This window comes from Rhinolophus sinicus, chromosome 2 (genome assembly GCF_057876585.1).
Source record: "Rhinolophus sinicus isolate RSI-liver-muscle chromosome 2, RSI-T2T, whole genome shotgun sequence".
NCBI classification, from domain to species: Eukaryota; Metazoa; Chordata; class Mammalia; order Chiroptera; family Rhinolophidae; genus Rhinolophus; species Rhinolophus sinicus.
Genome location: NC_142502.1, coordinates 97,739,766 through 97,760,925, shown reverse-complemented (window position 1 = coordinate 97,760,925; position 21,160 = coordinate 97,739,766). Strand labels below are relative to the sequence as shown.

Genomic DNA, 21,160 nt, shown 5'->3' with positions numbered 1-21,160 from the left:
ATAGTTTTCCAGAGGCGGCCGTTTGGGGCCATCTCCTGGGCTCCTGCGCCCCCTGCTGTCCAGGAAGGGATCTGCTTGCGGAATCAAGCGAGTCCTAAGGGTGGTCGTGACACGGGAATGGTGGCACTCCAGCCTCACGGTGGCCCCAGGTACCGTCCGAGGGTTCCGATGAGGTTGGTGGGCAGAGCCAGGAGCAGCTCCTATGTTCTTCCTACGTGTCCAGGCCACCCCACGGCCTCCACTGGCCCAGAGTGCTGCAGACCGCCCCACCCCGCCCCACCCTACCCGGGTTCTCAGAGCTTCACGTCCAGCTCCAGCTCCAGGCCCTTGTTCTCCCAGGCGCCCCCGCGTACTACGGGGGCTGGGCTACTGCCCAGGTAGTTCTGGATGACAGAGGCACAGTCCAGCCGCTCCATGAGGGTCATGAGATAGTGCAGCTCCTGCAGGCTGCCGTTCTGCTCCTCAAACAGCTCCAGGATGGCGGCTGCCGGGCTGCGCTGGCAGGACATGAATCTGGCCGGGAGCGGGGTGGGAGGAGAGAAGAGCGAGGGACAATGCAGCGAGATCCATCCCCTCCCCCAAGCTCTGGTCCTCATCCTGCTGTTGCCTGCCTTGCGGGGGTACCCCAGGTCTGGGAGGGCCCAGGACGGATACAGGAGATTGCACTGGCTCAAAGGCAACTCCTCCCTACGCCTCAGTTTCCTCTTCTTACACCGAGGGCCTGGATGAAAGGACCTTTAAGGTTGCTTCTAGCACTGAGGTCCTGTAATTGCCCTCTTTACATCTCCTACCCCAAACATACTCTTCCCTCCTCCTTCCTCTCTGTCAGGCCACAACAAGCTGCCCACCACTGGGGAAATAGCTGTTCTACACCAGGCTTTTACCAAGACCCTCCCCTACACGTAAACCTTCCAGTCTCTTTTACCCACTAACCAAACCCACACCCCTGACTTTCTGGAGCATCCACCATTCGGCCACGCCCTGTTCTTTCTAACCTTTTCTACCTGCTGTCACCCTGAACCTGCCTTTTGCAGGCCTATCCCTTTCCCACTTTTCACACTACTCCCCCAAACAGAACGGCTGATCCCCCTTCCTCACCTCCTGAAGCCCTTTCTAATTCCCACCTCCCAGGAGGAAACCCTTCTGCACCCGTCGGTTCAGACTTCTGACCAGAAGTCTTTATTATTCTTGCTTTAGCTATTTTGTGCCTCTGTTTTCAACTGACAAGGCAATATTGGATACATACAATAAGGCACAAGAAACATTTGCCTTTATTTTGTTAAGCTCTCTGTATCCCTTACTGGAGTGTGAGCTCCTGGGGGCTGAGACCATTCATCTTGTGTCCCAAAGCTTAGCATAGTAGTAGGTCCTGGATAAATGTTTAATAAATGGGTGATTCAAAAATCCACCCTGTTTTCAGATAGGCCCAGCTCTAATCCCATCTCCTGGGGGCAGTCTTCCCTGACTACTGCACTCATAGTCTGGGTTCTGGGGCTTAGCTCAGAATTATTCTCCTACTGATTTCCCGTGACAGTGACCATGGCTACATTGCCCCCATTATTGCTAACATTTATTGAATTAACATGTGCCAAGTGCTCAGCTACATGCTTTACACACATTATCTTATAGTCATTCTACCCCTCAGGGCACAGCATGTCAAGCACTCAGTATGCACCAAACGACTTACATGTTAACTGACTCATTTTTAAGTATTTATTGAGCACCTACTAGGAGCCAGGCATCATTCTAGGTACTGAGAATACAGTGATAAATAGAAAGAGCTGCCCTTTTATGGGGATTAGGGTGGGGGTAGTCATTCTCTACATTTTAAGTTGCTCCCTTATGTGGGGTCCTGAGAACTCCCCTCCTCTCTCATCCTCAGACCTTGCCCCTCTTACCGAATCTTCATGCCGCAGAGCCCCAGGTGGGAGGCCAGTCGACGCCAGTCATTGCCCGTGATGCTGTTCGGCTCCAACAACATCTGCAGTTGCTCAAAGAGCTCAGGGGGCAACCTGAGGCCAGAGGAAAAGGTGTTCTCAGAGGAGAGGATCAAAGACACCCAGTCTGGTTCCTCCAAATGCTGCATTTGCCCCATAGGCACTGGGGCGGGAATCCCAAACACCCCCCATACAGCAGCACAAGCAACCCCCACCTCACCTATTGCATTGGGGTGGCTGGAAGACAGGGGGTGGCGCTGCCCAGGAATCTTCCTCTGATGCCTGGAATCTGAGGATTTCCATGTACTTGGTTTCCAAGCCCTAGGCCAACAAAGGGGCCAGGAACACATTTGGGGATCATAAGTCATCCCCTGAGCAAGAAGCTGGGGAACCTGCCTCCATTCCTCATGTCTCTCCTTCACCCTGTCACCCAGAGCCACTTTGCCAGGAGACTCAGCCCCACCCCACCCAGGACCTCCCACCCTCTGCTTCCCTGACCCTGGTACATTCAGGCTTAAGATAGCCTACTGAGTTCTTTGGGACCAGGGATGTGAAGACCAAACAGAGTGCATCCTAAGACACCAGGAGAAGTCCTTTGTGGGGTTCTGGAGCAGGGGGGAGGTCATCCAAAAATAGAGACACTGAACTCAAGCACACTTGTCCCCTTCCCTCCATGCCTCCTTTCCTTGGTTCCTCCTCCCCAAGTGACACCCCTGAGGGGTAGCTGCCTACTCTCCACTAAGATGTCACCATGGTTCCCCTGATTTCTTCATGTCTTCCCTTGGGAAATAACTTGCACCCTGCACCTGAAGGCCCCCTTCCTGGCCACTCTCCACACTGACGATACACGACATTATCTCTCAGATGTAGATCATCAGCCTACAACGGAACCATTTCTCTTTGATGCCCAAGTTCCTCTGGGTTGAGAGAAGGGGTTAATATAAGGTTTGTTTCTTCTACCCTCCTACTGGATTCATCCATGGATAGACAAGAGAGCGTCAGGGATGAAGGGTAACTTGGAGGCCAGGTGCCGTCTTCACCTGCTTGATTATGTAATTAGGGCTATACTTACTGGGCACCAGACCCCTCGCCCACTTTGCCCAGGATGCCCCTCCAAGGCCCCGCCCTTCCTCTGCTCCTCAGCTCCAACTCACATCCTGGAAGGTGTGCATGGTGACAATGATCTCATTGGTTAGTGCCGAGCAGTCCTCATTCTCATTAGCTACAAAAAGGAGAGGACATGGCAGGTGAGAGAGGACAAGGCCTGGGATAAGAGAGCAGGAAAAGTAAAAGGGGACTGTACAGTGAGGCTTTAGAAATCTGAAGAAGCTGGGCAGCGTGCTCCGTCTTTCTCTCTGCAAAGATCTGCTGTGCTCCTCACCTTTAAAAGGTCTGAGTGCATGGCAGCATGAGTTGCTGCAGAACTCCAGGGTGACCAGGAAGGGAGAGGAGAGGAGGGGAAGAGAGAGGAAGGGAGGGGAGGGGAGGAGAGGAGAGGAGAGGAGAAAGGGGGGGGGGAGGGGAAGGGAGGGGAGGGCACAAGGTGGACTCGGGCTCCGGGACTACCTGCTTTTCTCCGGAAGCAGAAGGAGCGGAAGGGACACTTCCCGTGCCAGATGTGGAGATGGGGAACCAGCTGGCAACTGCTTTCATCCACATTCTCCCAACCTGGGGAGGGGCAGAGAGCAGAGGGTCTCAGAGAGCAGGGCCTTCTACAAGTGTTTAAGGAAGCCTGCTCTGTGGCAGGTGCTGTGCAGGTGATGTAGCGAGGGACGAAGAAGGGGCAAAGTCAGGCGGGTGTCTCAAGTGAATGGGAATCCCCAGAGCCTGGGCAGGGGACCCCACGAGAGGTCTTCTTTGTACCATCGCACACTCCCTACACACACCACACAGACCCTCCACCATGGATCCTTCCCTCCAAACCCCCCTCCCCCCCACACTAACCCCAGAAGCAGCCATGCACGTGTGCCCTGTCCACACACACACAGATGCCCTAGTCCCAGGGGCAATTCCCACAGCCCATGCCACAAAGAGGGCCCAATCAGAGAAGACTGAGACTCCTCCTCTGACACCAGCTCCATCCTGGTGGATTAATAAATCCTTCCCCTTCCTCCTGGAAATGCCACACTCTCCTCCCCTCCTCCCACCCTGTCCTACCATGGAGGGACCAGGGCTGATGGAGCCACAGAGGGAGGAAGTGGGCAGAGCCTGGGGTATCCTGGAGGCAGCAGCGGAAGACAGAGGGGCCCCTTGAAGATGCTGCCTGCCCAGGAGTCTCTGTAAAAACCTTAAGGTTCCCAGATTTCCACAACAGGGGGAGGCCTGGACCCCTCCCTTTAGTGATGCTCCCTATTGCCTTGTTCCCCGGCTCCCGCCTCCCTCACCTTCGGAGATGTACTTGAGCTTCAGGTACTGGTCACCTCGGGCCCCAGTGAAGTCAAAGAGCTGGCAGGGCCCACGCAGACGCCCGCCATGGGGCTGCTCATTGGTCACTGCCCACTGCAGGGCACAGGGCGTATTGTTGAGGAAGTAGACACGCAGCTGCAGGTGAGACTGCCCTGGCGCCAGCGGTGAGCAGAACACGGCCAGCTGCAGCCATTTGCGAGCTTCGTGGCCCGCTGGTGCCTCCAGCACACAGGTGTAGAGGCTGCGGAGTAGATGGGAGATGGTGGCCAGGACAGGGCAGGGGGAGGCAGGGACACCGGCACACCAGCCACCCAGCTCCTGCTGTGCCAGAGAACTCTGTGGGGGCCTCCCAAGGAGCCAAGGAGACAGTTCAGGGAGTGTATGGGGGATCTAGGGGGTAGGGAGCTGGCAGGAGGACAAAAAGTGAGTCCCATGCAGTGGCCATCACAGAGTGGGGAGAAGAGCCAGCAAATATTCTCCAGCTTGGGAGAGAGGGAAGGTGGACTCAGGGCCACCATGCTTTGGAGGGTCCCACAGATGGCTGGCCCTGCTCTGGTTAATGGGTGGCAAGGAGAATGAGAGGAAGCAGGGCCCAAGATCCTAGAAAAACAGAGCTAAGGACAGATAGGAGATGGGATGGTGTCTTAGAGAACTGGAGGAAACAAACTGCCCCGGACAGCTGGGGACAGTCCTGAACAGGTGCCCAGGCCACAGACAGACAATGTTAGAGAGACAACGGTAGGGAGGGGACAGGCTCCCTCTAGACAGATGGCTGGGGTTGAGTCAGACCCTTGCAGACAGGCAGAGAGACCAAGTGGGGGTGGGGGGTGATGTGTGGTCCTGGACAGGTTTGGTGTGAACAAGCTGCTATAGATACTAGGACAGTGGGACCAAGAAGGGACATGAGGGAATAAGGGATTTGCAGGCCATCTGGGACAAATAAAGGGACGGATGAGGATGACGAAGAGGTGAGGATGAGACAGACAGAGAAAATGTGCAGGAAGGACAGGCTGATGGGCTCGTGTCTACCTGAAGTGGGAGAGTTCAATGCGACACTCGTCCAGGGAAGTGTGGACGCCCGACTGCGCCAGGGGCTCCCATGCCTTAGCGTCGAGCAGGTTGGTGTTGCTGCTGAAGGTGCGGGCATGGCTGGGCTGCTGGGCACAGTGCTTGAACGTGAGGGTGCAGGGCTTCAGGAAGGAGGCCCCGTGGGGGCTACACGCCACCACGGGGCTCACTAGCCCCTGGGCTTGGGACAATGACGGGGCGTCCGACAGGTCCCACACCAAGATCAGTGACACCCGCTCCTGGCGGCCCACAGCCACGGCACCTGGGGAGACAGAGAGCTGCGATGGGCCTGGCAGGGGAAGCCAGGCCAGAGTGGGAGGGGAAGTGGGGCAGGAGCCAGGAGATGGGGTGCACACACAGAAGACAGCACGGAAGGAGAGCATGACAGCTGTGAGCTGGCCGGTGGTGACATCCTGGGCAAGTCACCGCCTTCCTTCCAGGGCAGCCGCTAGCCCATGCAGGGCCTGTATGTATTTATAAAAGGTGTTCTTCCTCCAGATACGATTTCCTTTATTGGAGGATCGTCATAACATACTATTCATTAGAACACGGCACTTGACTTCCACCTGCCAGGAAGTTGTCATAAAAATACATCCATTTTTGGAGTCAATAAAGTCATAATAAAAATATAAACAATGTTCAAAATTATGAAGATGTCTATGAATGACGCTCCTTCCAGTGTGGATCCCTGGCCCAATGCACAATCTGAGCAACTAGCGTGTTCCCCTGAAAATAAGACAGGGCCTTATATCATATTTCCTTGAAAATAAGACCGGGTCTTACATTAATTTTTGCTCCAAAAGACACATGAGGGCTTCTTTTCAGAGGATGTCTTATTTTTTTCATGTACAACAATCTTTATTTATTCAAATACCGTCATGTCATCTTCTGGAACATCGTCATAACGTACGAAATGCGTCCATCTGGCTGAGGATCTTAACTGGGGCTTATTTTCGGGGAAACACGATACATGCTGAGAAGGGAGCTGGGCGCTGTTACCTGGAGGGATAAGCAGAGAGATGCCCGTATCCTGGAGTATCAGGCAGCCGCCACGGTGATCCACCTCTCGAGCCGAAAACACCAACAGTTTGTGCATCAGCTGACGGATGATGGTCTGGCCCTGAGTGGGCGTGTGCAGTTCCTGGTAGAAGGCAACCATCTCCGGAAGGGTGGCCGGTGGGCAATGCCTTGGGGATTCACTTTCTGGTAGGGGAACGGGCTCAGACACTGGCTCCTCTTGGCTCTCCAGGTTCCAGCGGGCCCGCAGCAGCCAGCGAGGACAGTGCCATCGCAGGCACTGGACCAGAAGGAGGGCACTCGCCACCGGAATCCCCACCAGCAGTAGGAACTGGGTGGGTTGGAAAGAACTCTCATGGAAGCACATCCGCCTGGTTGCTTGATGTTGCCAGCTCGCCTGCACCCTACCAGCCAATGGCCAAGGGCAGGAGGAAAAAAGGATTCAGTGCCAGGCTAAGCCTTTTGAATGTCATGGAGGCCTAGACTTGGCTTTCAAGTGGCTGCAATGAGGGAGCAAATTGTCTTTATTCCAGTGCACCCCACACACCTCAGCCAGATCAGTGCCTTGAACAAAGAGCTTCACCTATTTATTTCTTACTCGAGAACCTACCGTAACTCCTCATGATTTAAACATCAAATTAAACTCCCCTGAGGCAGAAAGAGCTTGGATTTAGAGTTAGAGGATGGGAATTCAAATGCCACCTTGGTCACTGGCTGAGTGAGCTTGTCATATTGCTTAAGATGCCTCAGTTTCCTCATCTGTGAAAATATCTACCTTGATCTACATGTGCTGCTATAGAAAAATCTTTAAGTGGAAAAGCAAGTCACAGAGAGCTAGACATCTTCTGATCTCATTAACGTAATAACAAAACGATATACAAATACAGATACATATTTATGGGTATATACATGTAAAGTATATTGAAAAGTCTAGAGTAGAGCTGTGCAATAAAAATATAATGTGAGCTACATATATAATTTTAAACTTTCTAGGGGCCACGTTAAAAAACGTAAAAAGAAACAGGAGAAGTTTATTTTAATAACATTTTATTTCACCCAATATATTCAAAATAGTATCCTTCGGACAGGTAAGCAATATAAAATTATTAATGAGATCTCTTACACTCCTTTTTCACACTACGTCTTTGAGCTCCGTGTGTATTTTACACTTACAGCACATTGCAATTAGGACTTGCTCTATTTCAAGTGCTCAGTCGCCACATGTGCTAATGATTCTTTCTTGGACTTGCAGGTCTGGGAAACACACCCCAAACTATTCCCATTGGTCATTACTGAAAGAGATGAGAATTGGAGAGGGTGGAAGGTGTGACCCAGGACTTCCAATTTTCTTAAACTCTCTATTTTCTGTATCCTTTGAATTTTTCACACCAGGCATGTGTTTTATATTAACTTTGCAATTCTTTATAAAAGCTATTACAAGTGGGAAAAAGATTACCTCTCAGAGAGATTGCGAGCATGGCGTGAGATCATATGAAAAGCATTTGTGATGATAAAGCACTGTCCAAATATGCTTGTTTATTTATGCCCCTCCTTCTGCCAGAAAGGTCTGAAGGGAGCTCACAGGGATACGTGAAATATAACATGAGTAACCAAAGTTAAAAGTGGAGGCAAAAAGAGAAAGAAAAACAAAGGTGGGGGCCTCCAGTGAGGCTGGAATGAGGCAGGACAAAGCAGACACTGACCACCTGCTCACCGGGCTATCCACCAGGGACCTCAGACTGGGACCTGGGCCTTCCAGCAGCTTCCTACACAGATGTCAGCTCTTCCTGAGGCCCTCCAGAACCTACTGCCTCCCCTTCCTACTTTCCCCCTCCCTTAATTTCCAACACCCTATACTCCCACCAGATTGGGCTTCTCACACCTCGTTAATTCTCACTTCTGGCTTTTGTTCATGCTGTTCTCTTTCACCCCTCACCTGCACTCCCCACCTGCCTCATCTCCCCACCTGGACCCCTCCTGCTCCAGAGGCCTCCCCACCCCACCACCACCACCCTCAGCTCACCAGCTCTTGACAGTCTCACGCCTCTGAAATCTCTCTCCACTGCCGTCCTACCATACTGAGTAGCTCTTGATGTGCTGTCGCATGTGGTTTTCCCACCCAAATGAACATTTTCTGAGCACCAACTGTGTACCAGGCACTGTGGGACGTTCAGTCCTGCCAAAAATGGCATCTTGTTTGGATCTCAAGTCCAGGAGGGAATGGGACTCATTTGATCCATGGTTGATTCACTAGGGTCTGCAGTTGAAAAGCTTCTGGCATCCATTCCTTCCCACTCCCTTCACTCAAACCATCCATAGGATGCGGAGGCCTTGACCCAGCTTCCTGGTCTTTCCCTGCCCACCTGCTTCCTTCCTTCCTCGGAACCCATGAAACCTAACCCCCCTTCCTAGTTCCTTCCAGACAGGGGCAGAAACTCCTCTGTATCCTCAGGGTTGAGGACTGAGGCAGGATCTGTCTCCCCATCTACTCTCTGAACATGGAGACAGGAAGGGGAGGTTGGGCATTATTCCCTTTGCCTTAGAACCCAACTGTGCAGACAGAGCAGCAGGCCCCTCACAGGGCACACGAGTCAAGTAGGTGAGTTGGCAATGCCCCAAATCGGGTGGAATGGGGTTGGAGCAGCAAGCTTCCCTTTGCGTCCCATCCATGCCTTTGGGTTCTTCCACAGTAAAGAGAACTGGAACAATAGGAGCTAACATTTACCGGGCTTTACTCCGCACCATGGTGTTACAGCACTCTAAGAGCCCTCTCTCATTTGATCCTTATAGTAGCCTTTGAACTAGGTGTTATTTTTATGTCCATTTCACAGAAAAGGAAGCCAAGTTTTCTCTCCACAGTTAGGATGGATGGGAGATTATTAAGCTACAACTGAGGCAGAAGAATGAGCAGGGACGACAAGGACTTCTAGAAATTCCCCCTTTCTCTCCCTGCCCCTTCTTTTTCCCCGGGTCTCTTCCTTTCCTCTGCTAGAGGAAATGAAGTTGGAAAAGAAAGAAACAAAAATAAAGTAAAAATACATATAAGGAACTAAAGGCACATCCTTGGGTCTGCAGTGAGTGACACACGCCCCTCCCCCAGCCCACCAAGACACCAGAGGCTGGGGATGGACCAGCTAATGTGAAAGAAAGGAGGGTCTTTGTTCTGTTTCCAGAGCAATCACCTTCCTGGGGCCTCCAAAGGCCAGAGTCCAAATCCCCTCGACTCCATTAGGTGGCACAGCAGAGTCTCCTTGCCCGGACTCCCGGCCTGGAGCAGTTGGTATGTAAGGCTCCCCAAAGCCCTGCTGGGCCCCTGACATGAAGCCCAATCACTACCTGGCCTGGAGCAGATTAACTCCTCCCCCAGCTCAGCCCCTCTTCTCCCAGGCTCACAGCTCTCTCCAGGCTGCCTTGGCCCTCACTCCATCCTCCACCTTCCCCCAGGAGGGAGAAGGGTCCCAAATGGACAGCATGGCAACCAGCTCACTGTAGACCGGAGCTTCTTATTACCCCATGCCCGACTTCTTATTACCCGGCCCCCAGTGTGACTTGCCCCAGACTCCAGATCATCCTGGGTAGCGGTTCCCCAAGCTGAGGGTCCTTTAGAATGCTGCCATTACCTGTCCCTAGGGAGTCACCTCTAGCATAAAGATCCATGCTCCTGTTGCAAAGCTCTGCTCATCTCCTTTGAGGAAATTCTCAAACCGGCTCCCACGTCTCTGGTTCTTACCATGCCTATTCAACCCTGATAGGTCTCCAGTTATTGAAGGACACAAAAAGTATCAGATGAATGAGTCCAAACCTCAGTCATAGGAAGCATTCATCTGCATAGCATACACGGCCACAGTGCGTAGAATCATGCCCCTGGTCCTCACACCCACTGGGCAGTGGCCCTCTCCCCAGCCCCTTCTTCCTGTCCTCCAGCAGAGGGTCTCCACTCTCTGGCAGCTGAGCTGGCCTGGCTCCCTTGTAATGCCCTCCCCAGCCCAGCAGCCCCAGCGGCATGCTCACCTGGCTGTGTAGGTGCTCCCAGAAGCCGCCGGTTTATCCCGGAACAGTAGTTCCTTCTCTGACAAACAGAGAGGCCAGCCAGACCCTGTCACCAGGCCAGCAGACAAGTGCAGGTGGGTGGGGAATCCAGCAGGTGTGGCCTGGTGCTTCCTGGCAGTCCTGCCTCCCATAGAATCCTGTTGGCAAAGTCCAGCCAACGTGAGGGAGGAACCAAGGATCCCAGAGGTCAGTGGACATGCTAGTGTAGGTCTGGAAGGGAGTGGACAGAGAGCAGACAACCTCTGTACAGGTGTAGGCAGCCCCTAGGTACAGATGAAAGCCCTCCCTACAGTGCCCTCTATTGGGGAGTGGCTGGTCCCAGCCAGAGGCTATTGAAATGGCAGAAGGTAAGAGGTGGGAAGCCTAACCAGAGCCTTTCAAACTATAAAGTACACATGCACCACCTAGGGATCTTAAAATGTGGGTTCTGGTCCCATAGGTCTGGGGTGGGGTCTGAGATGCTGCATCTCTGAGAAGCTCCCAGGTGCTGCCAATGGGCCGGTCCAGGGAGCGTAGTATCTAGTTCCACCCCATTCCTGCGGAGATGACGGAGGAGGCACTGACAGGGATAATGATTCACATCTTGCTGGTGGCACTGGGCTGTACCCATATCTGCTCCCTACCCTGTGTTATTTTCACTGCCCACACTCACAGCTGGCAGGAACACTGCCCCTTGGGGGAGAACTGGACTTAGGGCCATTTCCCAGCCTAAGTCCTTCCTTCTAAACTCTGCCTAGGAAAGATGGTGCCACTGGAATGAAAGCGCCCTGTGAAAAAGGGCTTTTTTGTCTTTTAGGTGTTTGTATCCTCAGCTCCTGGTACAGCCTGATGCAGGTGTTCAATAAAGACTTGTGGAATGAATGAGGGGACCAGCTGAGAGGGAAGAGGACACATTGGATCGAGACTGCCAGCACTGGACCCAGGTGACCCAACTGTCACTATGTAACCTTAGGCGAGTTACTCAACCTCTGCACTTTCACTCATCTGTCAAGTGCAGAGAATCAGATCTACCTTGCAAGGGTAATGCTTGTCATTACGGAGCTAATAAATATAAAGTGCTCACCACAAAATGGGTGCTTAATACGTGGTAGCTGTTATCTCCATGATCTGGTCTCCTGCGGTTGAGGAACCATGGTGAACTCCCCTAGTCCTCCAGTTATTATTGCTCATGAAAAATAAGTAACTGCCGGGGCAGCCAGATGGCTCAGTTGGTTAGAGTGTGAGCTTTCAACAACAAGGTTGCCAGTTCAATTCCCGCATGGGATGGTGGGCTGCGCCCCCCTGCAACTAAAGATTGAAAACGGCAACTGGACTTAGAGCTGAGCTGCACCCCCCCCATAACTAGATTGAAGGACAACAACTTGGAGCTGATGGGCTCTGGAGAAACACACTGTTCCTCAATATTCCCCAATAAAAATTAAAAAAAAGTAACTGCTGCTGCTTTCATCTCAGTTTATGGTTCTCTTTTCCTTGATTGCAACCCCACCCCTTCTGCAGCTGCCTTCCCAAGGGTGGAGGAGAAAGGTTGGGATAAATACCTCTCAGGGTCCCACAAATGAAGAGATGGGCAAAGAAACAGCAGAAAGCAGCCAACCTGGGAAGGAAGGGGACCTCATGCCTGAAGGACGAGCAAGGCAGAGGTGTTCAGAACTTTGATGGGGACGAAGAAGGGAGATGTTAGTCTTTGCTGGACAAAGCTCTGTCTGAGTCACACAGAAGGCTGCCTTCTCCTCTGAGTCAGAAAGTTCTAGGGGGTTGTAAAAGCTCTGTCAAGCTTGCCTTCCAAGACAGCAAGGACCATGGCAACTAACAGGCTGTCACCAGGAGCTGTGTCCATGTTTTATGAACTCACTTCCAAAGTTGGTTCTTGTTTCACTGGGAGGCAATTCCAGTTACAGGAAGGTTCTGGGGAAATCTTAGGGCCCTACCACGCCTGCAGACACAACGTTTCACAGGGTGCAGAGACCACAGAATGCAGAGGAGTCTCTCAGCCTGGAATGTTCTGTCTCAAGAGGTCTGGTTCTCGCGGTGCCAAAGCATCAACCATCGATCAAGGAGCCCCTCCAGAAGTCAAGGCTAGTAGATTAGGGGTTCCCTGCTGAGAGATCCCTTCAGAGACATGCAGGCAGCAAGCTGGGCTCCCCAGCCAATATCACCACCCTAGTCATTGGAGAAAGGCAGGCCAGCTGGGAGCCCTGCTCCACCCTTCTCCCCGTCCCCCACCCTCCTTGCCTTCCACACATCATATATCATCGGGCACCCAGTCTGGAAGGTGTGCCGTCTGAGGTAAGGGGAACATGGGCCTAAGAAGAAGGAGGCACTGGGAATGGTTGAAAACAGGAGAAAAGAGGATGGGGAGGAGGAGGACAGGAGGGGGGCCTCCGACACTGGATAGGAAAATAGAAAACACAGAGATAGAGAGATAGGAAGGCAGAAGACAAAGAGTGAGGAACAGAGAAAGAGAAACAAAAGGATGCACAGTCAGGCAGACTGGTCAGCCTGTCCCTGGAACTTCCCAGACATACGCGTAGTTGGGGCCCTTAACAGGAAAGGATGAAGTAAGCACTGAGAATAACCACCTTTTTTCCTTGCCTTCCAATCCTATCAATCATAGGGAAGAAAATGAAATATCATGTATATATGAGAAGAATAAAACTGGGTGGGGGTCTTGGTTGGAGGAAGGTCTGTGCATCATCCCACATGGGAATGACATGCAAAGCAACATGCAAATGAGTATGGCAGCTTCTTAATAGAAAAAAAATCAGGTGGTTGTTTCCTTGAAAAGTCAGGCCACAAGAAATCCGGGTATGTGTGTTTGCAGCCCTGTGGCATCCTCTTCTCTCTCAGCTGGAAGTGGAGCGATGTAGGGGGAGCCTCCCCCAGCCCATGAGGGGAAGATGAGACCTAAGGCTTCAGAGAAAGGAACCCATAGTGTCACTCGGCTGAGTTTGCATTCAGGCAGGAGCTCAGGCTGGGTGGGCCCCTGGCGTTGGCCAGTCTGGAATAGTGAGATAAGCCTGGGGCGGGTGGACTGGCCCCAATGTTGACTAGAAAAGACCCCCAGGGATCTCTGACTCCTGCCTTCTGAACATGGTCCTTCCAGGTTAGCTATGTCAGTTCCGTTGAGTTCAGTCTAAGGCACCATCCCCGTTGTGGGTCTGTTTGTACCTGGCCAAGTGTCGCCTGTGGAAAGTAGAAAAGATGGTCATACGTGAACCTGAGCTGCAGGATTCAGATACAGCTTGGGGGGAGGAGCCTTTCACTCAGAAGCAGTTACCGATACCAGATAGCATCCTCCAAGTACCTAAAGAGAGGTGTGGGCAAAGTAAGTCCACGGAAGCCAGGAAAGAGGCACAGCAGTACAGGCTCACAGGAGCAGGACAGGAGGTGCCCGGCACAGGAGGTGCCCGGCACAGGTGCCCTATGCCTAGGCCTCCCATGGGGGGAGGGGAGTCGTGACAGGGAATAGTGTCAGGGAGGAGGAAGAGCACACACATGGAAAGGATTAAGGGGAAACCTCACCATCAACACGCACTCTGTGCCCCAGGTTTCCCTCCTCGAGGAGAATGTGGCCTCAAGGGGCCATCTTTGTGGCCCTGCCCCATCTGGGGCCTCTCCTGGTCTGGCTGCTCGCCCCTCATCGGATGGCTGGTTGGTGTGACAGCCCGAGAAAGCTGCCCTGGTGCCCACCCCACAAAGTCTTGCTGCTTGTGTGGACAGCCATCTATTCTGTCATGGGGTAAGCACCCATTTTTCATGCCATGGCCCGGTTACCCACTGGGGTGGAAACGAGTCCCTACCTAAACTACTGCTGCACATTGACCTGGAAAAGGACCCCACTGTGCCTCTTATGATGGGTTCCTTCTGGGCCTGCCTAGGATTCCAGTCAGCCCTCTTCTTCCACCGTCTCCGAGTCTCCCCTACCCCCTCAACCACCTCACCATACTCAACTGCCCCCACCCTCTCCCCTCGCCCAGCTGTCAAATGATGCCTAGACCCACTTGTTCCCATTTCAGCCCATAGTGTTCCCTCTTTGCAACCAGGAGTCCTGATGTCAGAGGGCTTCCTCCATTTGCTATGGAACATCCTCCCTCTGAGCGTTTCTGCCACCATCTCTCCACAGCTATGCCTCCTACCTAGTGTGGAAGGACCTGGGAGGGGGCTTTGGGAGGCCCCTGGCCCTGCCTCTTGGCCTCTATGCTGTGCAGCTCACCATCAGCTGGACCGTCCTGATTCTCTTCTTTGCAGCCCATGCCCCTGGTCTGGTAAGGTGCCCGGTGCTCAGCAGTGGAAGCAGTGTAGGAGCAGATGAGACCACCAGGCCCCCAGAAGCACATAATCTACCATGTTTCCCCGAATATAAGACATAGCGGGACCATCAGCTCTAATGTGTCTTTTGGAGCAAAAATTAATAAGACCCGGTCTTATTTTACTATAATATATGACAGGTTATAATATAATATAATATAATATAATATAATATAATATAATATAATATAATATAATATAATATAATATAATACAATATAATACCGGGTCTCGTATCATATAATATGATATAAGACTGGGTTTTATATAAGTCTAGTCTTATATTAATTTTTGCTCCAAAAGACGCATTAGAGCTGATGGTCCGGCTAGGTCTTATTTTCGGGGAAACACGTTAGCAGATCAGTCAGCGGCAGGCAGGTAACAAGTGAGCAGACTTCTCTGAGCTCTGGTGTGATGCATAGAGCTGCATGTATTTGGCTCACAGGGCCCCAGGTGCTGCAGAAAGGTGGGGGGCCTGGTCCTGAGCGCAGCCTGTCTGACCACCCTGCCCCCGGCTCAGGCCCTGCTGCCTCTACTGCTGCTCTACGGTCTTGTGGTGAGCACGGCACTGATCTGGCACCCCATCAACAAGCTGGCTGCCCTGCTCCTGCTGCCCTACCTGGCCTGGCTCACTGTGACCGCTTCCATCACCTACCACCTGTGGAGGGACAGCCTTTGTCCAGAGCACCAGCCTCAGCCCGTGGGAGAGAAGAGCGACTGAGGCACCAGGGCACAGGAGACGAGGAGGAGGAAGGCCAGGGCAGAGGTGGGAGGACGGCAGGCAGGCTGTGGGGCTCGGGTGGGGAGGCAGGGGGAGGTGGCCAGCGACTGATGAGTCCCTAAGCGTGACTCACCCCAATGTGGCCACTATCCTGGGTCCCCTAGTGCCAGTTTTCATTAGAATTGAGAGAAATGGGAAAGAGAAAGGAAACTTATTTTACACTTAATATAAATTAATAAATCCTGGTTTTGTAAACATTAATTTAGTAATATCAATGAATAAAATCCTGTTATTAACTTTGAGGGTGTGACATGAAGTGTGTGTGTGGGAGTGTATGAGGGTGGGGGTCGCACAGTGGGAACAGAAGTGTCTGTGCATGTGTGTAAGTGTGCACGTGAATGGGCAAATGAATGTGTGGACACATGTATGAGGCAGGCTGACACACCATCTCTACGCCACTCACGTGCCCTCCAGAATCTGGCCAAAAAAGGTAGGACTTAGGTTTTTAATTACCTGAAAAACGAAATCTTTTTGAAAAATCACATAAAAGCAAAACAGAAAAGTAGATAAAGTAAAAAAAGGATAATAATTTTACATGTCAAGTTTATTATATATTACATTACTTATGTATTATATTATGTAATATTAATTTTATTTAATTAACTTATTTTAATTACTATGTCATATTAATAACCGTGTTTAATATATAATATGGTTATATGATATATATTGTACATTATATGCCATACTAAGGCCTTATGTGATTAATATAAGTAATATTACAGATCATTTTTATTTTTGTTTTCATATACTCTTATACTATTGGTTTCTTGCATCAATTAATAATTATTATAATAAGAAAAAATGTTGAAAAAAAGATGTAAGCCTCATGTTGACAAGTGAATACAATTAGAGCTTCTTGTTCAGCCTTGTCTCTTGCTTCTCTTTCTGAACCTTTTCATTGGCATTTTTATTTTCATCTCTTCTGCCTCTTGTTTTCTTCTTGTTTCAAAGCCCTGAAGGTAGCAAGGAGTGACTGCCCTGGGGCTGCCTCCCCAAATCCTAAACAAGGCAAGCGGGAAGACCCAGACGCCTTTCACCTTCGCCTTCCAATAGGAGCTTTTAAAACTATTGCCCAGGCTCTCTAGGGAAGGGCCTGGGCATCAGTGTTTTTCAAACTCCACAGGGCTTCCTCCTATGCAGCCCACTGAGAACCACTGCTAAGAGTGCACCAGAGCCTTTTGGGAGCTTATTAAAAATGCATATTCCGGGGTGGCCAGATGGCTCAGTTGGTTAGAGCGCGAGCTCTTAACAACAGGGTTGCTGGTTTGATTCCCACATGGGCCCGTGAGCTGCACCCTCCACAACTACCGTGTTTCCCAAAAATAAGATCTAGCCAGACTAAGGGTCTTTTGGAGCAAAAATTAATATAAGGCCCGGTCTTATTTTACTATAAGAACCCAGTCTATAATATAATATAATATAATATAATATAATATAATATAATATAATATAATATAATATAATACCGGGTCTTATATTAATTTTTGCTCCAAAAGATGCATTAGAGCTGATTGTTTGGCTAGGTCTTATTTTCGGGGAAAGAGGGTAGATTGAAGACAACAAGTCGTCGCTGAGCTGCTGGAGGGATGGCAGGATGGCTCAGTTGGTTAGAGTGCAAGTTCTTAACAACAAGGTTGCCGGTGCGATTCCTGCATGGGACAGTTGGCTGCGCCCCCTGCAACTAAGACTGAAAACAGTGACTGGACTTGGAGCTGAGCCACGCCGTCCACACCTAGATTGAAGGACCATGACTTGACTTGGAGCTGATAGACCCTGGAAAAACACACTGTTCCCCAATAAAAAAATTTTAAAAAGAAAGATTTTTTTAAAAAATGCATATTCCTTAGACCCCACCCGAGACCTACAAATCAGAACTTTGGGGGTGGGTTCCAGGCATCTTTGGATTTAACAAGCTCCCAGCACTTATGGTCAGTGGTCAGCTGGTCTCTAAAAATTTGAGCACTCTACGCATGAAGAGTCTCTTGGGACCCTTTTCACTTTGACAACTGTGGTTCTGTGAGCTGAGTTCTGAGGCTGGAACAAACTATGCCCTCTCAGTGGGAGCCAACGACCACACAAGGGGAGAAGCCAGAGGACATCATCCTTTGAAGGAGAAGGAGAAGGAGACTGGCTCTTTCTGGAGCTCACCCAGGGAGAACAGGTGAGAAGAAATCTCACATTCCCCTCCTCCTCACTAACGGCATGCTCTGCCCAGCACTGGTTGGTCACCCGCATTGATAGAGGGCACACGGTGTCCCACCCACCTTTGTACCTCCAGCCCCACAGGGCACAGAGCAGGTGGCCATACATCTTTCTTGACAGATGATGGATGGATGGATGGATGGATGGATGGATGGATGGATGGATGGATGGAGGATGGAATGAACCCATTATCCTATTAAAAGAAAATGCTGACACACACCACACCAACACCTGCACCCCACTCTGGACCAATTGGAGAAGGGAAGGACATTCATAATTGAAACTTCTCAGGTGTTTCTAATATGCAGCCACATTGAGGACAGCTGCCATAGGGCGTTGCCCAGTGACCTCCTGGGGCACTGGACTCCAGACCCACGGATTCATCATCTGCTGGAATGAGGGCCATAGGATGCAGTGGTTTGCAGTTCTCGCCCTGGAGACAAACCTGGGCTTGGATACTGACTCTGTCATTCATTAACTGACAAACCGGTGCAGCTTACTTCACTGTGCTTGGTTTTCCTCAGCTTTAAAATGGAGACCTCATAGAATTGTGGGAGGAGAATAAATGACATAATGAGTAAAAAAGGTGTCTTAAGCACAGAGGAGGGCTTGATAAATGTTAGCTGGTCTAGGAGGGGCACCCCGAAGGCCACCTGTTTAAAAAAGCACACGTGGTTCTGATTCATGCGACAATTGGAGACCCACCCACCCTGCTTCAAGATCCCAGCAGTACTTTCCTAACTTCCTAAGAGCCAGGAGAGTGAGGAACCTTCCCTTCGGGTCTGTGGGCTAGCCTGACCAGTGCCAAACACACAAAACGATTTGCTCTTTATCTTATGCATTCACGAGGATTTTCTCTTCACCTCCATTAAATTTCTCAAACCTGTTTTAGTTGAATTTCTAACTCCATTTATGTAGCTACTTTTAACTTACAAGTGTAACCTGCAAATATGGATGGAGGATGGGTTTGGGGGCCACTCTACATCGGTTCTTATCCTGGCTCCATGGTCGTGTGGTCTCAGACTAAACACCCTAGAAGTATCTGTCATTATTATGACCATCATCATCTCATTTAGGTGTTATAAAGAAAGATTTCATTCATGTCACCAACTAATTCTAGAAGTAAAACTGACCCTCCAAGAAGATGCAGCATGCTATCGCGTGACCTTGACCTCTCCGGGTTCAGCTCATGCCACAAACCAAGGGTCCAGATGCCTCTAGTTTTCAATATTTGGCCCTAGAAGGGAGTTTCATTTGGGCAGTGTCCCAAGCCCTGCAATAGCAAGACTGCCCGATATGGCATGAGCCAAACTAAAGAATTTCCTGGCTTTGTGCAAAAACAGCTGGAAGAGTCAGGGCCCCAACCCCAAACTCCCATCTTCTGACCCCCAAAGTCATCCTCAAAATTATCCCGCCCCCCGCTACACACACCAGCTCCTTGGTTCCTGGGTGGGAGCCTCTAATCCCCAATCTCCCACCCTGCCTGGGCCTCTTCCTCCACCCCACCTCTCAGTTCCGAACCTGCCTGGAGCACACGCTGCCCTCAGGCCCTCCTCTCTTGCTCCCCAGAATTGTGCCTAACCACAGTCGGAGCTGCCTCCTGTCTTGGCCAGATGTATGCCACGATTCCACCATCCAAATCATGTGTGTGCTTCTCTGTCCTTGGGCAGTGTTTTTCCATTTGCCTCTGAGTGGACACATGGTGTCTGAAGATGATTCCCTCGGTGGGTAGGGGGAGAGACAGCTCTTCTTCGGCTGTACAGATCTCCCACCCAATGTCTGGAGAGGTGGGGAGCAGCACCAGGTAAACTAGCAGCCCAGAAGTGGTATGTCTCATTGTACCGTACCCTAGTTCCTCCTTTCCTCCCCTGAACCCTTCACTCGTCCCCCCTTTGCCAATGTCTGCAGAAGGGAGACGCCCAGGACGAGGTGAGGAGGGCAGATGGGTAGGGGGATGTCCAGTGGAGAAAGGTTGGTGGGCTGGGCTGAGGGGGGGGCAGAGTGCAGGAAGTGCTTTCTCTGTGCATGGCTGGCCCCCCCTGCCTACAGGCAGGGACAGGTGATGCAGTAGTGGAAGGCCTCCTGAGTGTTGTCAGGCCCAGGCCAGGGCTCCAAAGTCTGCCTTCCTTTGTGGTGGCCACCATCCATTCTATCTCCTCAGGTTCCTCAGCGCCTCAAGCCCCATTTCAGAGTTCTCCTTTGTGGTAGTTCCCAAAAATAAGCAGACACTATTGCTTTAAGGATTGATTGCTGACCCTCATTAGTGGTTCACAAGGAAGCCATCCATAAAAAGCCTGGCTTGGGTCAGGACCCCCTCAGAACTGAACCCCCTTTTTCATCCTCAGGTAGAGAGTCCAGAGAGGCGTCTTCCCCCTCCCAGGCTTTCAGGGACCATTCACACAATATGCCCCCTCTTCTACAGTGCAAGCCACGAGAAGCCCTCTCTCTGTCACAGCTGGAGCCTCAGCAGTGTCTATTCAGCCTCATTTGTCCCTCTAGTGTCTATATCTCTGAGGTCCCCCAGCACCCCCAGAAATGATCTACACCAGAAAAATCCCTTCCCCTCCATCTGCACTTACTCCAACACATTTCTAAGGACGGAAATTGCTAACGACTGAAATTCTCCTCTCAAAATGTGATGGTTAAGTTTCCTGTTTTCTCCCAATAGGTTCTTTGGCCTCGAAAACACTCCTTCAAAAAGGAACACTATGAGGGGTGGCCGGTTAGCTCCATTGGTTAGCACATGGTGCTAATAACACCAAGGTTGTCGGTTCGAATCCCCGCATGGGCCACGGTGACCTGCACCCTCCTAAAACAAAACAAACAAACAAACAAAAAAAAAAACGGAACACCATTAGTCACCATAATGTACATGATTCTTATCAGATAACTTTCCTCAAACTCCAAACCTGGGAGCCTGGCGGTGCTGGGAGTGGCCACTGGGAGTGGCCACTGGAATGGAGGAGCTTGATGACCAGGACTAAAGTCCCGGTGTCACCACTTGGCGCAGGGCGACGTGTCCTGCGTGGCAAGCCAAGCATTGGGTCCTGCACGGGAGGAGACTGAAAACCCTGGGATTCTAGTGCCTTCTCCAATCCCAGCCTCAGACTCAGGGAGACCCTTGGCTCCCACCCCATACCCAACCAAAGCTCTCGACACACCATGTTTATGTCAACAGAGCAGTTGCTGGAGGGGGCAGGCTCCTGCCTGCCAAGGAGTGTCCAGCTCCTTGTTTGTGTACGTCGTCTCGGTAGTGACCAAGGGGCAGGCATGCCCTGGCTGGGTCTCTGGGGCAACGCACTGTTGAGGTCCCAGCTGTCCCTCTTCTCACTCCATCAGCGTGCTCCCGGGGTGTCTTCTTTCACAGGGTGAGAATTTAAACCTTCCC

General features: G+C 51.2%; 2 protein-coding genes across 3 annotated transcripts; one reads left to right on the top strand and one right to left on the bottom strand.

Annotated features, from left to right (window-relative positions):
* Window positions 1-290: 290 nt before the first annotated feature.
* UNC5CL (unc-5 family C-terminal like) lies at window positions 291-10,609 on the bottom strand. Its single transcript, XM_074332869.2, has 9 exons — window positions 10,440-10,609; window positions 6,411-6,832; window positions 5,373-5,673; window positions 4,322-4,584; window positions 3,504-3,605; window positions 3,092-3,159; window positions 2,158-2,258; window positions 1,899-2,012; window positions 291-513 (listed from the first exon to the last, which is right to left on the bottom strand). The coding sequence occupies exons 1-9, from the start codon at window positions 10,607-10,609 to the stop codon at window positions 294-296; spliced, it is 1,761 nt and encodes a 586-aa protein (XP_074188970.2). The 3' UTR covers window positions 291-293.
* A 2,053-nt stretch (window positions 10,610-12,662) lies between these two features.
* TSPO2 (translocator protein 2) lies at window positions 12,663-15,804 on the top strand. Of its 2 annotated transcripts, none has more exons than XM_088795766.1 (4): window positions 12,663-12,764; window positions 14,026-14,217; window positions 14,602-14,743; window positions 15,307-15,804. In XM_088795766.1, exons 2-4 carry the CDS (start codon window positions 14,045-14,047, stop codon window positions 15,505-15,507), a joined length of 516 nt encoding a protein of 171 aa, XP_088651892.1. In that variant the 5' UTR covers window positions 12,663-12,764; window positions 14,026-14,044; the 3' UTR covers window positions 15,508-15,804. The 2 variants fall into 2 exon arrangements, with proteins under 2 accessions (XP_088651892.1, XP_088651891.1); XM_088795765.1 differs by having other exon boundaries at window positions 15,232-15,804.
* Window positions 15,805-21,160: the final 5,356 nt, after the last annotated feature.